Genomic DNA, 12,791 nt, shown 5'->3' with positions numbered 1-12,791 from the left:
GTGCTGTTCGTGTGTCAATGACGTACCGGCGCGTGTCTTACTAATTAGTCCACTAATGATCATAGTATCGAGTCCGCGGCACGCGCTGAAAGATACCACAAATTACGGGCTAAATTTCCCGCCAAAAGAGCAGGTTGGGACTAGGAATGGAGAAAATTGTTATGGCAATGGAAAAAAAATCATTTTTCTGCTTGCGTCTCTATTTTTCAGCAAATAGACGCTTGGATTCCTGCGTAAACAGCGACTACCAAAAACAATCTCGCTTAGGACATTAGCATTAGGACAACAAACAACAATCTTGCTTCAAAGGTCAAGCCGAAGTCTTTTGTGCGCGAAATGACTCATAAAGAAAAGAGCATTTACATCGCAGTGGTCCCAACATTAACCACAACAATCGAATTTGCCAGCTCTCAAAATAATAACTTCGCCTGATTTGGCCTCAGGGGATGAAGCATTGATGCGGATTTGGAAAGCCCTTTGTTTGCGGCTGTTGTCGCACGGCTGGCACGCGCGGGGAGGACGCCGTCAATCAATCTAAATGAAAACCTTTCAAATGCAAATTGCGCGCGCGCTCTTTATTGCGAAAGTCTATAGTCAAGAACAAATGTTTATTCGCGGGAAGCAAATTATCTACACGGCGTAGTGACAGCTTGAATGGGGCATTAAACTCGTACTTTAGAGGCAGCTGGTCCTTGCTAACTGGAGCATAACAATCTTTGCTTGAGAGCTTAACGCAATGCTAATATTCGCGTTTCGATCGGAAATAAATCATCGCTTCCCTTAACACATCTATATTTTGTTATTTCCCTTTAATAAATGAATCAAAACTTGCCTCATGCAATATACGGGACGGTGTCATGCTCTTTTAACGTACTTCAAACACTGCTGAGTGGTTATTATTAAACTTTTCAATGGAATCTTCGCCGAAAATAAATTGGACTTTAAAACTACAGGCAAGCTGAACTTGTGCAATTTAAAGTTAAACGCAACTTGTAAGGCTTATTTAACTTCATGGCTAGCAAAGACGAATATTTTCAAAATAATAAAAAAATACATAAGATGAAAAATGAAAATATATGTCGCGTCAAAAAAAAAAATTTTCCTTCGTGCGCAGGGGTTCAGTTGAGCAAATTAATCTAAAGGAATTTGGTTTGTAGTGTACGATCACAGTATATATAAAGGCAACCTGTGGATTTAAGACAGTTGTTTTACTTTAGTGTGGAATAATTTTCATATGTATAGATTTCCGTACTAATCAAAACATCTGTAATATCAACAGACAATTGGTTTCCGCACAATATTCCAAGGTCGCGATTAAAAAAGATGTAAAAAATATTGGACTGAAAAAGAAATAATAGTATAATATAAAATAGCCCTTCTCGACAATCAATAAATTTTTAGGCCTCAGGATAAGGAAAAAAACTGACTTCTTTTGTTTGAAGATTTTTTAAGTGCAGCAGGTTTTTTTGCGCAATCAATTGCGCCATATATCAATGTATCTTTCGCAAGCGTTATTTATCGCTCTTGCGAGCTAGACAAATGAAATTAAAATTGTCTAAATGGACGTTATTACAAATACCCAAGACTCTACCACAAAAACTTACTGGCTACAAAGCCGCAATGGAAACTAAACTAATAAACCCAGATAATCTTTCAAGCATAAGCAGTAATTTGTGTAATAAGCGGTGAAATTCAGCCAGGGGCAGCTGCGGTAAACAAAAGATCTATTTTTGCACCATTCAAACGAACACCTGCCTAGATTCAAACATTTTCAAATACATTTGCATCACAATCCTTGGAAGCTCTTTACTTACTTGCAAAGTAAACACTCTTCCAATATGGCCGGAAATCAGCTAAGATGAAATGGTTCGCCCGTGAGCTAGTGCGCGCTTGTCTGGCGCAAGGCATAAAATTCGATGCAGCACCCCGCGATTATAAATTAACTTTGTTATCGGGCGATTTTGTGTTACAAACGTTAAAATTGCAATTATTCATCTGAGCATAATTAATGCCACAGGCTAGATTGATCTGACGCTAAATTTGATCTCTTGAAATGATTAAAAAGACGTGAAAACAGAAAAGAACGGGAAAGAACAATTTTGAAGTTTTGAGTTCTGTTGAACTTGTACAAACCATTAAGATATTGCCCAATTTTCGCGATTGAATTCAAATTGTTCTCAAAGGTGTGAAATTTTGTCGAGAGAAAAACCTTAATAGCCTGTTTAATTCATTTTTAAGCGTTGCTAGCTGCTTATAATGGAAAAGAAATTTTTCAACGTCAGACAAGATGAACGTATTAAAATTAACAACGCCGCTTTTTGACATCTAGAGGAAGCGTTAAGTTTAATGAAAAACAAGGAGACATTAGACGTCCGTTAAAAATGTCTTTTCACTATAAATGATTAAATACACGTTTGGGTTACTTTTTTCGCGTATAAATAAAGTGCGCGCCAAATGAAACCGGTCGCGACAAACTTTTCCAATGTTTTCTTCCGTTTACTTTGCCAAACAATTCAACTTACAAAAATTTTCGTCACTCCTTTGTTAAGGTCAAGTTGCGAATGTAAACTGTGCGACGGGTAACATGTTAAAACACACAGCCTTCTCACTGAAGGGAAGTTTATTTTTTGTCGTTTTTTATACGAATGACTTCAGAAGTTGTCTATGCCATAAAGTCATCGCGCGTACTAATTTGTGTTATGATATAAACAGACGCTGCGGTTTGTCGAGTCGTTTGGAAGCGATTAGTTTGTATTTCCCAACAGTTTTAATTCATTGCGACACAAGACAGGTAATAGGCTAATGGATTTGTAATTTATGCAGTTTAGTCTATGGCTGGCTTGAGTCAACAGGCAAATGCAAATGTGTAGCTCATTCATTCGAGGAGTGTCATAGCTTTTGAATGGGAGAGTAGCCCGAAACAAAGAACGCGCTACTCCGTCGTTTCCGCGACAAAAACGCCATCGTTTTACTTCGGTATTTAGCTCAACATTCAATAAACAGTGTAAAGTAGAAATTTTGATTTTTATTCTTGATTTTAATGGCTTTTCTACCACAAATAGTGCTTTCTACTGCTCTGTCATTCTACTTGAAATTCTAATGCTTTTGTCAAGCGTGTACAAAGCCGGTTTCAATTCGGTTCGCATTGAAACAGCACAATTATAACCTTATTTACAATCAGTATCTTCAAGATTAACTCTAACTGTGTGTGTCTATACATCTGTGCTATGCCACTACTGCTACGCATAAGTGTGTTCTCAATTCTTGCGAAAAAACTCGCGTCACTAATATTGCACAGCAAAATTGTTAATTCATTATAATTTACGATCTGAGCGCCGGTGTGAATAATAAGAAAATCAAATGAACATTTCCCAAAAAAAAATCGTTACCTTAAGAAAGGCACTTAAAAAAACTCCCCTGTTGGGAGTAGATAAAACGGCGTAAAAATAATGCGTCCTATTGTAGAAACTGTCTAGTTCGTTTGATTCATGGCCAGAAGCTTTCTTAACAGCATAGCGTTAATTTTCTTTTGTTTTTCCAGCTCGGCCGCAAGTTTGATTTCTTCTTGTTTTATGTGACTTATAAACTCCCAAGACTTTCGCAAAATCGACACTTTGGGTGCCCGGTCGTTGTCCTTCAGTTCCGGTACACAGTCTCGTAATTTTTGAAACTTCAATTTCAAATCGTTCCTTCTCTTGCGTTCCAAAACGTTGTGAGTCGCGCGCGTGAATTCGCTGTCGTTTTCCGACTCGTCGCTTTCGCCAGAACTGCTTATGTTCTTAACAAGTTTCCTTCCTTCACGGTTATTTAATCCGTCCGTGGATAACACTTTCCTATGCCGACGTGTTCTTATCTTGCCCACAAGGTCGGTTTTCTCATCGTCGTCAGGGTCTTGGTCTTCTAAGCTTGATATTTCCGAGCACGGTTGACTCGTCGCTGGCTCATCGTCGATTGTTGCACAACTTTTCTCACTTTCGGCCTCAATTATTTCATCAGGTTCGTCTTGCTCCCGTTTACTTGAGTTTTCTATAGTAACAACATCGACCTCGACTTCCTCTTCTTCTGTAAAGTTTGCAAAAACAAACAAGAATGTTAGAAAATAATTTCACATTTTTCTCGAGTCACAGAAAAATATTGACTGGGATATTTTTGAAACAGTCGCGACCCTGGAACGAAGGGGCACAAAAAAATCGAGGCAATGAATGGGAACGGAGGGATCAATGTCTACTGCCGTCATAGATCGGCGAACACGGTGAACACAGACTCAATCAGCCAGAGCGATTCAACATTTATTATTTATCTAATAAGTTGTTATACCTACCGGAATCCGATTGCTCCTCGATGTTTTCACGCAGATCACTTGCCGGGCTTGCACTAAGAGGGAACGGAAAGATCTCTGACGGATCAACGCTCAAAATCCTAGCCGCAGATTCACTCAGTGGCGGTGTCTGACACAGGAGTCGCACGCGTTCCATTTTCGAATGCATTCGTTGCTGCTTCCTGTCCGCGTTTTTTTCGAACGCCGCTCCATTCCACATACAGTCTTTAATCAATATATCCTTGAGGTCGCCGGCTTGGAAATACAGCGAGCATTCTTCATCAAGAGAGAGTCCTTCGTCCGCTAAGCCATGGCAAACTGGCTGTTCTCTTGCCTCGTCGGTTGCGGCGTACGGGGGCGAACAAGCCGGTGAAATTGGTGGCGTCGGCGGAAATGAAAAATTCTTCCATAGATCATCCGTTGCGTCTTTAGTCTTGGTTTTCAAGTCTGCTGAATCATCGCTTAAATCCTTGAATAGCGAAGGCTGAAGAGGATCAAAGTCGCTACTGAAGCTCTCCAGGAGAAGACTACTCACTGACATAGCCATGATCTTTAACACACTACAGAGACAAACTTGAATTAGTGTTGAGTCATAACTGATGACTTCGCGTGATTGTGTGTGTAGTAAAAACTATATTTTCAATCAAAATCATCAGTCAACAAGACAGCGAACAATATCAATCTCCTACCTTGTTCAAGATAAGCTTGGCACTGACCCGTAAAAACTTCTGTTCGCTGTGACGAAGTCTAAAGTTATGGTGCTGTTCACCGGCAGTGAACGCTCCCAAACGATCGATACTACGCTCAGCGACCAAATGCGAAAAGTTTTACACTTCACGCTAATTCAAGTCCATTCATTGAAAACCAAACAATGCGACGGCTTGGGTACTAAACTTCCCTCCTACGCACCAAGACCCACGCGTTAGCGAATGAGGATATTCCTTTTCGAATAAATTATCGCGCGCGCGGGAACTGTGTGGAAACAGTTTGTTTCTGTAAGGCGCAACAGATATGCGACAAGAAGGGCATGTAAGGTGTAATAAACTCTCCTATTGGTATCAAGAGGTGGCAATGATTTGCTTTCATAACAAACGCAAAAGTTCAACTCAGCAAGATTAATATTCATAACACAGTGTTGTTTTAGCCGAGGCCGTTGTTTGCTGAAGCCCAGCTGCGAGTAAACTGACAAAAGCGTGGAATTATGGGATGTACGCCTCAACAAGCCTCTTGGTAAGTCCACGTTTTTCGTGCGGCTCTAAACACAAAGAACATCACACAAAACAATGAAGATTTAATCTAAGCTTTGACAGGCAACCAGTGTTCCATTGTAAACCACACCTGTGCGAGCGAACATCTGGCTTCCTTAGAAATTGTTCAATTTGCGTGAAGTTTCTTTTGTTTCTATCAGTGATTTTTGAAATAATCTTCATTTGAGAAGACGTTTTAAAGACAATACCTCGCTGTACGGTACCAAAGTGAAGTAGTTTCATAGCAGTGGAATTTGACAAGGAATTTAATATCCAATTTGACCAATGCTTCATGCTTTTTAGGTGTAGATAAGTATCTTGTTTAAGTTGTGTCGGTTTGCAAAAAGACAAAATATCATTCGAGGCGCCCGCTTACATGAAAGGACAAAACTGGGATTGTGTGAAAACTTCATCAACTTGGATAACAAGTATCCGTCCTAACCCAGGGTGACAGAATTATGAGAAACAAAATGACCATTCAGTATCCATTATTAGATGTTTTGTATTGTTTTGTGTCATTTAAAGTTTAAAATCATTTATTGAAGACAGCGATACACCTGAAAAATAAAGACTCCCGAATATTCGATTTCCCAAAATATCACCATTGACAAAAGTAAAAGGGTGGCAATATTCTTGTAGGGACTAAGTCTTTCTAAGAATATGAACAGCGGTGATTTTTGGTGGATTTATTCTTTCGCAAATTATTCCGCTCAGCCACCTGCAAACTTAAGCAAATCGGAAATCGCAGCAGCTGCCTATATTGTTAAAAGCAGATGGTTTGGACGCTGCGCAGGCTACGAGGCTATAAATCACAGTCCACTGATGCTATTTACCGCTATATCCCGCTAGTTAAACCCCCGGCAGCTGCTTTTTAACGACTGAGTAACTACAGCACTCCAAAAATACACTTCATAATATTCGTCGCTTGTTCTGGAAAACTAACCTAGCGATAAAGTTCAATTTCCGATGGGCGTAGAATTGAAGCGAGCTTGAAACGTGATCGCAGCAGTTTTAATGTTTTAAACGCCTCCATTCTCTAACATTACTACTCTGAAACCCACTGGTGATCAGGGCTTTCAATGCTTAATTACTTTATTATCTTAATGTTACTGCGATTAAATATATTTTCGCTCCGGTCAATTTTAGACATTGGAGCTACTTAAATTTATAAGAGCCAGGTAGTCAGGTATATATTGCAGTGCAATTCTTAGTTATAAATATCAATTAAAATATACGAGTAAAACTATATTGTGGACAAATTTAGCTCGCAAGTTATGGTAAAAAAAGAGTCAAAAATTTAAAATAAAACTAGTCCGGAATGGTGGGAATATCTAGCCTTTTTTCCAACGAAAAATCAGAGGTTTTAAAATCCTGATTTAGCAGTTATTCTTGAATTTTGGCGGCTGGTATTAATCATGCGTGACTGCGCGTGAAATTCTTTTAAACACTCAAAACGAACCTCAATACTCGATAAAATATTTTAGTATCGGTTCAGAAAACATGAATATTCCTTTCACGCAAATCAAAACAAAATACCACGTTATAATCACTGCCTAAAACCTTACAAGTACATTGTTATTCTTTTATTTTTCAATGATGTTACTAATCTTCAGTTAAACATAGCCAGGTAAAAATTATTTTGCCAACATTATCAAGAGCGGAAATTGGAATTGTACCGGATATTGAGTGGGCCTTTTCTTCAACTCACGCGAGCGGACAACACGCTGTTTAACTTCCGGTCGAATGGGCAAAGTAAGCAAATTTCGTCACGAACGTCATGCAAATCAATAAAACAAATTACTACATGCTTTTTGCGTGGGTTTAAAGCTGAGGTGTTACTATACATGTGATTTCGAAACAAATTTCTACACTGACACAATATTTGCTGGCGTGTGATAATACAAGACTACTCAGTGATATTCGGTTGATTGAACATCCTGATATCAGACGAGTATAAACACATGAGAAATGGCCAAAAATATATTATGAATTTAATTGCTACAGTTTTAGTCAAAACCACATTAACTGGATAAAAATGCTATTGCTAATATTCTTATTTAATACTTGTGGAATACCAGATCAACTAAGGATTTGGATGGGTCTTGAATGAATAATTACAGTGCCAGACTTTTAAGCAGGTGTAAATTTTGAAGCACATAACAAGCGTTTTATTTGGTGCAAGATTTTACTGATGAGTTAATGCGAAGGTTTGGAATGAAAACGGGAAAAGTTGTTTTATTTTTATTTTTGTTATCGCCCAGTAGACTAAATAAAAGACTGTAAAAAGAACATTGTAAAAACAACCATTGTTCTATTGAAAATAACTCTGTTATCTCTTTCAGTGCCTCTTGGAACAAGAAGACCTGTCTAACTGACAAAAGGGCGTTGGATTAACCAGCGAAGGCGTTTTCGTCTTCTTTTGCTGGCAGTTAATTGATATTTTGGACTATAAAATGCTTAATACAACGTACCACGTAAAAACATCCAAAGTGTTTTTCACTGATCAAACAGTGTTAAAACGGTACTAAGGAAAAAAAAAACAAAAAACAATAACATAATCAAAAATATATAAATCTTATATGATCACTTATTTGACTTGTTAAACAGCTAAGCTTTCTTCTTTCGCCTAAAACACCCGTAGGTTAAGCAGGTTTCTTAGATTTTAAGACACAACAAAGAAGCTTAAAAACAAGAGCCCCAAAATGACGCACCTGAAGCAGGGCTGTGCATGCTTCGATATTTAATAACACAAAAACAAAATAAAAAAAAAATCATTGTTATTTGAATCACTAACAAGTATGTGAAAACGGGTTGATGGCTTCCAAACATCGTAATTTCAATTTTAAATGTAAAAACGCGATCACATCAACGGTCATCAACGGTATCTCGTCGCATTCACACATTTGAAATAAACAATGTCTATAAAGAAATGGCGGTTCCCGAGTATTTCTGAAAGTGCGGACCACAAAGCCAAGTGTAGAATGCGTGTCTCCTCTCTTTTTAGTTTCATTCATTTTCTTACGTTCAAAAACATCAGCGTTCGACAAAGCTACCCCCAACCATTTCCTTTTCGGCAATTGGTATGGCCACCCCCTGTTCACGTTCAGTCAGTTATAGTAAAAGTTGCAAAGTTAAAAATGTTTGATTAAATTCAGACAAGAAGTGACTATGGAATTACTAACAACAAGCTCTAAGTTTTTTTGAGGAATAAAGAGAAAAAATTGCATCTCCTTTTTGAAGTGGTTTCTACGCAAACTTAGTTGAACGTGAGGTTAGCGTCGTTAATTTCCGCCGAAAGAAATACGATTTCTTATCAAAGACCCATTAAATTGTATTTTCAAGCTTTTTTCTCCAGTTTAGCAGTTTCTTGCCACTCAGTTAGTTTTTTTAATTATTGAACACCTAATTTGCAACTTGTTAAGCTGAGGTTAAAAGAAGAAAAAATAAACTACATGAGAAAAAAGTTACTATCTTTTAGTGGTATCTCTTAAACTGTCTGTAGTCGGCGTTCTGGTTTTGATACGCGTTATTCTTTACAATAACTGGTGGTTAAAATTTCCGCCCGGTGCGGAAAGAATTGTCTTTGTCGTTTCTGCTATTGTTCAGAGAGCGCTTCTTGTGTTTTCAAATCCAATTGTTGCTCTGTTTTGTCTTCCATCAGATACCGTTATAATACTGCGGGAGGTTTTAAATAAAGGGTGTTGGTTTTTCTGTTTAACAAAACCACAAGCCATTGTAACTATGAGGTGGTCTAACAGAAGTCCTGGTGTGAGATCTCGGATATGATTGTTAAAAAACCACCCTATTTGTCAAGCAAAAGAAAACAAGATGATTTTTTCAAATATAATTCTCATCTACCATCATAACGAATAAAGGCACAGAACGCATCGCAATTATTATTTGATAAACATACGAAAATTCTATATATACAACTTTGTAGCCTCGAATATCCGCACACATTTACACAAATTTAAGCAAAGGTTTTTTTCGAAGATAGGGTAACAAGTTAATGCTTATCAGTAACGCAGCTAGCACGACAGAAACATGTTTCCATTAGCGGCTAAAAACCACAAATTAAAATAACATGAACCAAGACAAACAATAAAATTATAGTTAAAACCCTTTAGGCATATTAAGCAATACAAAGCAAATAACATCTACAGAGCAACGCTGAGTAAAAACTTCCACAAAACAAAAGGCCAACCGCAAATATTTACACTCATGAGAAATGCAACTTCAGTTTAATAGCTTCTTACGTCTTGGTATCCAGGAAGGTTTAAACATCTGAAGATACAACGTATTTTCTTTGAATTTCCCGGCATAATAATTTTCCCAGATGCCCAGATTTCCTAGCAACGACATGATCCAGCGTAGGCGGAATTAAATCAAGCTTTTAAAAATAGGACTTCCTCGCAACCAAGACGCGGGTCCATTTTTTCTGCTCAAAGACAGTTAAATATTCATCTAAAATGGTGGCCACTTTGAAAAAAAAAATAATATAAAAAATGGTGGCCACTTTGGAAAAAACAATTCTTTCTAAATCACTAATAAGAGCTGAAATTCCAAGTTTTGTCTTTAAGCTTGGTGTTGCCCTAATCTGTTTATTAAGGCGGATATGACAAATTAGCCTATTTCTCTCCAAAATCCACGTGTTTCCTTTAATATAGTGACAATTATATATATATATATATTTTTACAATTTAAATGTGATAAGGGCACGGGATCGATCGTCAGGGAATATTTGTTCAACGTTTTAATGCAGCAAGTCTCCTTTAATTAATAGTGGAATGACACTTTGTGGGCTGTTAGAAAACGACAAAAAGTCGTGTCAAAAGGGGGGAAGAGAATTCCAAGTCAAACTGCTAAATTAAAAACGAGGATCCTAGCCAAACTGGAAAATAAAGCAAGTCACGTGGGCGTTTTTAATTGCAAGTTATCTATACTGTAATCAGGAGCCGCAATCTATTTTTGTCCTCAATTATTTTCTCGTTAAAATGGATTCTGGTCATGGCTTCTAGGTTTCCCATGCCATGATCTCGATATCAGTAATTTAAACTTTTTTATTATCAATTTGAGCTTTTTTTACCAATTTAAACTTTTAGAACGACGACCTACACTTCCCTCCTAAGAAAACACCGACTTCGATGCGCGAGACAATTCGTCCACAGAAAATATATTTGTTGACAGTTAATATATACTAATATCGTACGTGAAAGAAGGCAATTAAAATAAATTAAAATTTGCTTCCTCGCAGGACAGTCCTGCTCCGGAGCAAGCTGGGTGATTGACAGAGCCGGCCGGAATGCGGCTAGTGGGAGTATTTCTACTTCTCTTCGGTAGGCGGATAAGATAAACCAACAATAGGCAGCCATTAAGGGTAGACATTTATACAACAACTGGCTGGTGGGAGAGGCAATGTATTTAAAAGTAAAGTATCTTGCGAAGACAACATTTGAGAACAATGACCAGGTTTAGTCTTTTGCATCCGTGATCTTGAACGCATTTACTGCATGCGGCCATCGCACATGTATAATTACTGACAGTTTTATCAATGGACTAGTATGCATGCAGCGTCTCTTAGTCTGGCAGCTACACATTAGAAGTACATTAGAAACAAATTGATTAAAACATGAATTTGTCACAGTTGAAAGTGAAAACATAAAAAATACAATTTTAAAGTAGACGCGTGTGTTAGCTTTTTGTCATAATACCAAAAAGGACACCTCTAACAAAAGCCTTTTGATGAAGGTAGCATAGTCATGACCTTTTCTGCTGGGCGGATAGAGGATGCGACATAAACACCTTTTGAAATAACACCTACGTTCTGTCGTAGTTGCTTGGCGCTAAATTAGAGCCAAAAACTAATTTGTACACTACGTCGATTTTATTTAGTTTTAAAATGAAAAATACCAACTTACCAGACAAAAGGCAAGTACAACTTTGTATTTCTCCAAATTTAACCGTGAGCTAATCGTGTATAAATTATCCTTTTAAATTTGTTAATTTTTCTGTACCTTTGGGGACCTTTTAAGCTATTATTTACTCTTGTGTGTGTTCCCAATTACACAATGGCAAATAGAATGTCCTTAATGGAAATTTAGCACAGACATAATTTTTGTGAATAAATAACAAAAAACTAACTTTAACAATAAATTGGAAATAGCGTTTGGCCACGTTTCGCCTGAAGCATTTCTGCATTATATGCTGAAGAAACGAAAACTAACCAAATTGTCCATGCATTCATTCTTGTAACTTATTCATTTGTGGAAATAAATCCAACTACATATTGTTTTTAAGTGATATTTTTCTTATTCTACTTTATGCTCTACACAGTTTTACCAACGAAAAGGTGCTATTGATCAATTTACGGTTAAGATGACAAAGAAAACGACATAAGAAAGCCATATTTAAACAAAGCATCCCCAAAACAAAAGGCGAACTAGACCGAACAAAGCATAACTGTTATAAAATTGCAGCAAATTCCTAGCGAAATGAACGGTTGCTTTTGGAGATAAAAATGGACCAAAAGTGTCAAAAATACTACATATGAAATATCAAAGGAAAACAGAAACACTTGCTTAAACTTTTTTTCAGACATTCATACGACGAGTAATGGTTTTTTTAACACATCAAAAAATTAAACTTTAAATTTTAAAGTAAAAAAGAAAAACTCGCGCATTCAGTTCAATTAACACGATTTCAGAAACTTTATGCTCTGTAATATTCCACATTTATGACATGTGTCATCTACCCACGGAATTGTCAAATTGCCTTGTTAGTGCATACACTGTAAGTGTCACACACTGTCACCTTATTTTACGGCATCGATGTCTATGCAACATTAACATGAATCCTGACATAATTTTAAACAATCACACAGCAGAAAACTTCAAGAGCTTTTTTTAAACTTATCTAACTTTTGAAAGCTCTTTTTTCTTCGCAAAAAAGTTTTAAAAAAGGTGTCACAAAGGACTATGGCGTATTGTTTCGTCAGGAAATTGAGTCAGTTAACATGGACACGGTACAACCACTGAAAAATTCTAATTCTTAACACAATAATTTTTGTATCCTCCTCCACAGACGTTTTTTTGCCTCGTTCGTTGGGGAGGAGCATTAAGAGATGAGCCAAAAGAACGTCGGCGTAGCCAACTATTATTTTTGCATAGCCCAGTTGTTTTGGCTAAATTCATTTCCCCGCCCGGGCAACCCTAGTGTGACTGCAAAAA

At 37.3% G+C, this 12,791-nt stretch overlaps 1 protein-coding gene across 1 annotated transcript; it reads right to left on the bottom strand.

Annotated features, from left to right (window-relative positions):
• Window positions 1–3,005: 3,005 nt before the first annotated feature.
• LOC144631680 (myc proto-oncogene protein-like) lies at window positions 3,006–5,159 on the bottom strand. Its single transcript, XM_078490174.1, has 3 exons — window positions 5,008–5,159; window positions 4,322–4,878; window positions 3,006–4,062 (listed from the first exon to the last, which is right to left on the bottom strand). The coding sequence occupies exons 2-3, from the start codon at window positions 4,863–4,865 to the stop codon at window positions 3,473–3,475; spliced, it is 1,134 nt and encodes a 377-aa protein (XP_078346300.1). The 5' UTR covers window positions 4,866–4,878; window positions 5,008–5,159; the 3' UTR covers window positions 3,006–3,472.
• Window positions 5,160–12,791: the final 7,632 nt, after the last annotated feature.

This window comes from Oculina patagonica, chromosome 12 (assembly GCF_052425735.1).
Source record: "Oculina patagonica isolate OP01 chromosome 12, crgOcupat, whole genome shotgun sequence".
In the NCBI taxonomy this organism is placed as follows: domain Eukaryota; kingdom Metazoa; phylum Cnidaria; class Anthozoa; order Scleractinia; family Oculinidae; genus Oculina; species Oculina patagonica.
The sequence above is the reverse complement of the archived record's forward strand: the minus strand, read 5'-3'. Positions and strand labels throughout refer to the sequence as shown.

Coding starts and splice junctions, on each gene's coding strand:
- LOC144631680 (XM_078490174.1), bottom strand. CDS start 4,865: ATGGCTATGTCAGTGAGTAGTCTTCTCCTGGAGAGCTTCAGTAGCGAC. Junction 4,063..4,321: donor CGAGGAGCAATCGGATTCCG/GTAGGTATAACA, acceptor CAAACTTTACAG/AAGAAGAGGAAGTCGAGGTC.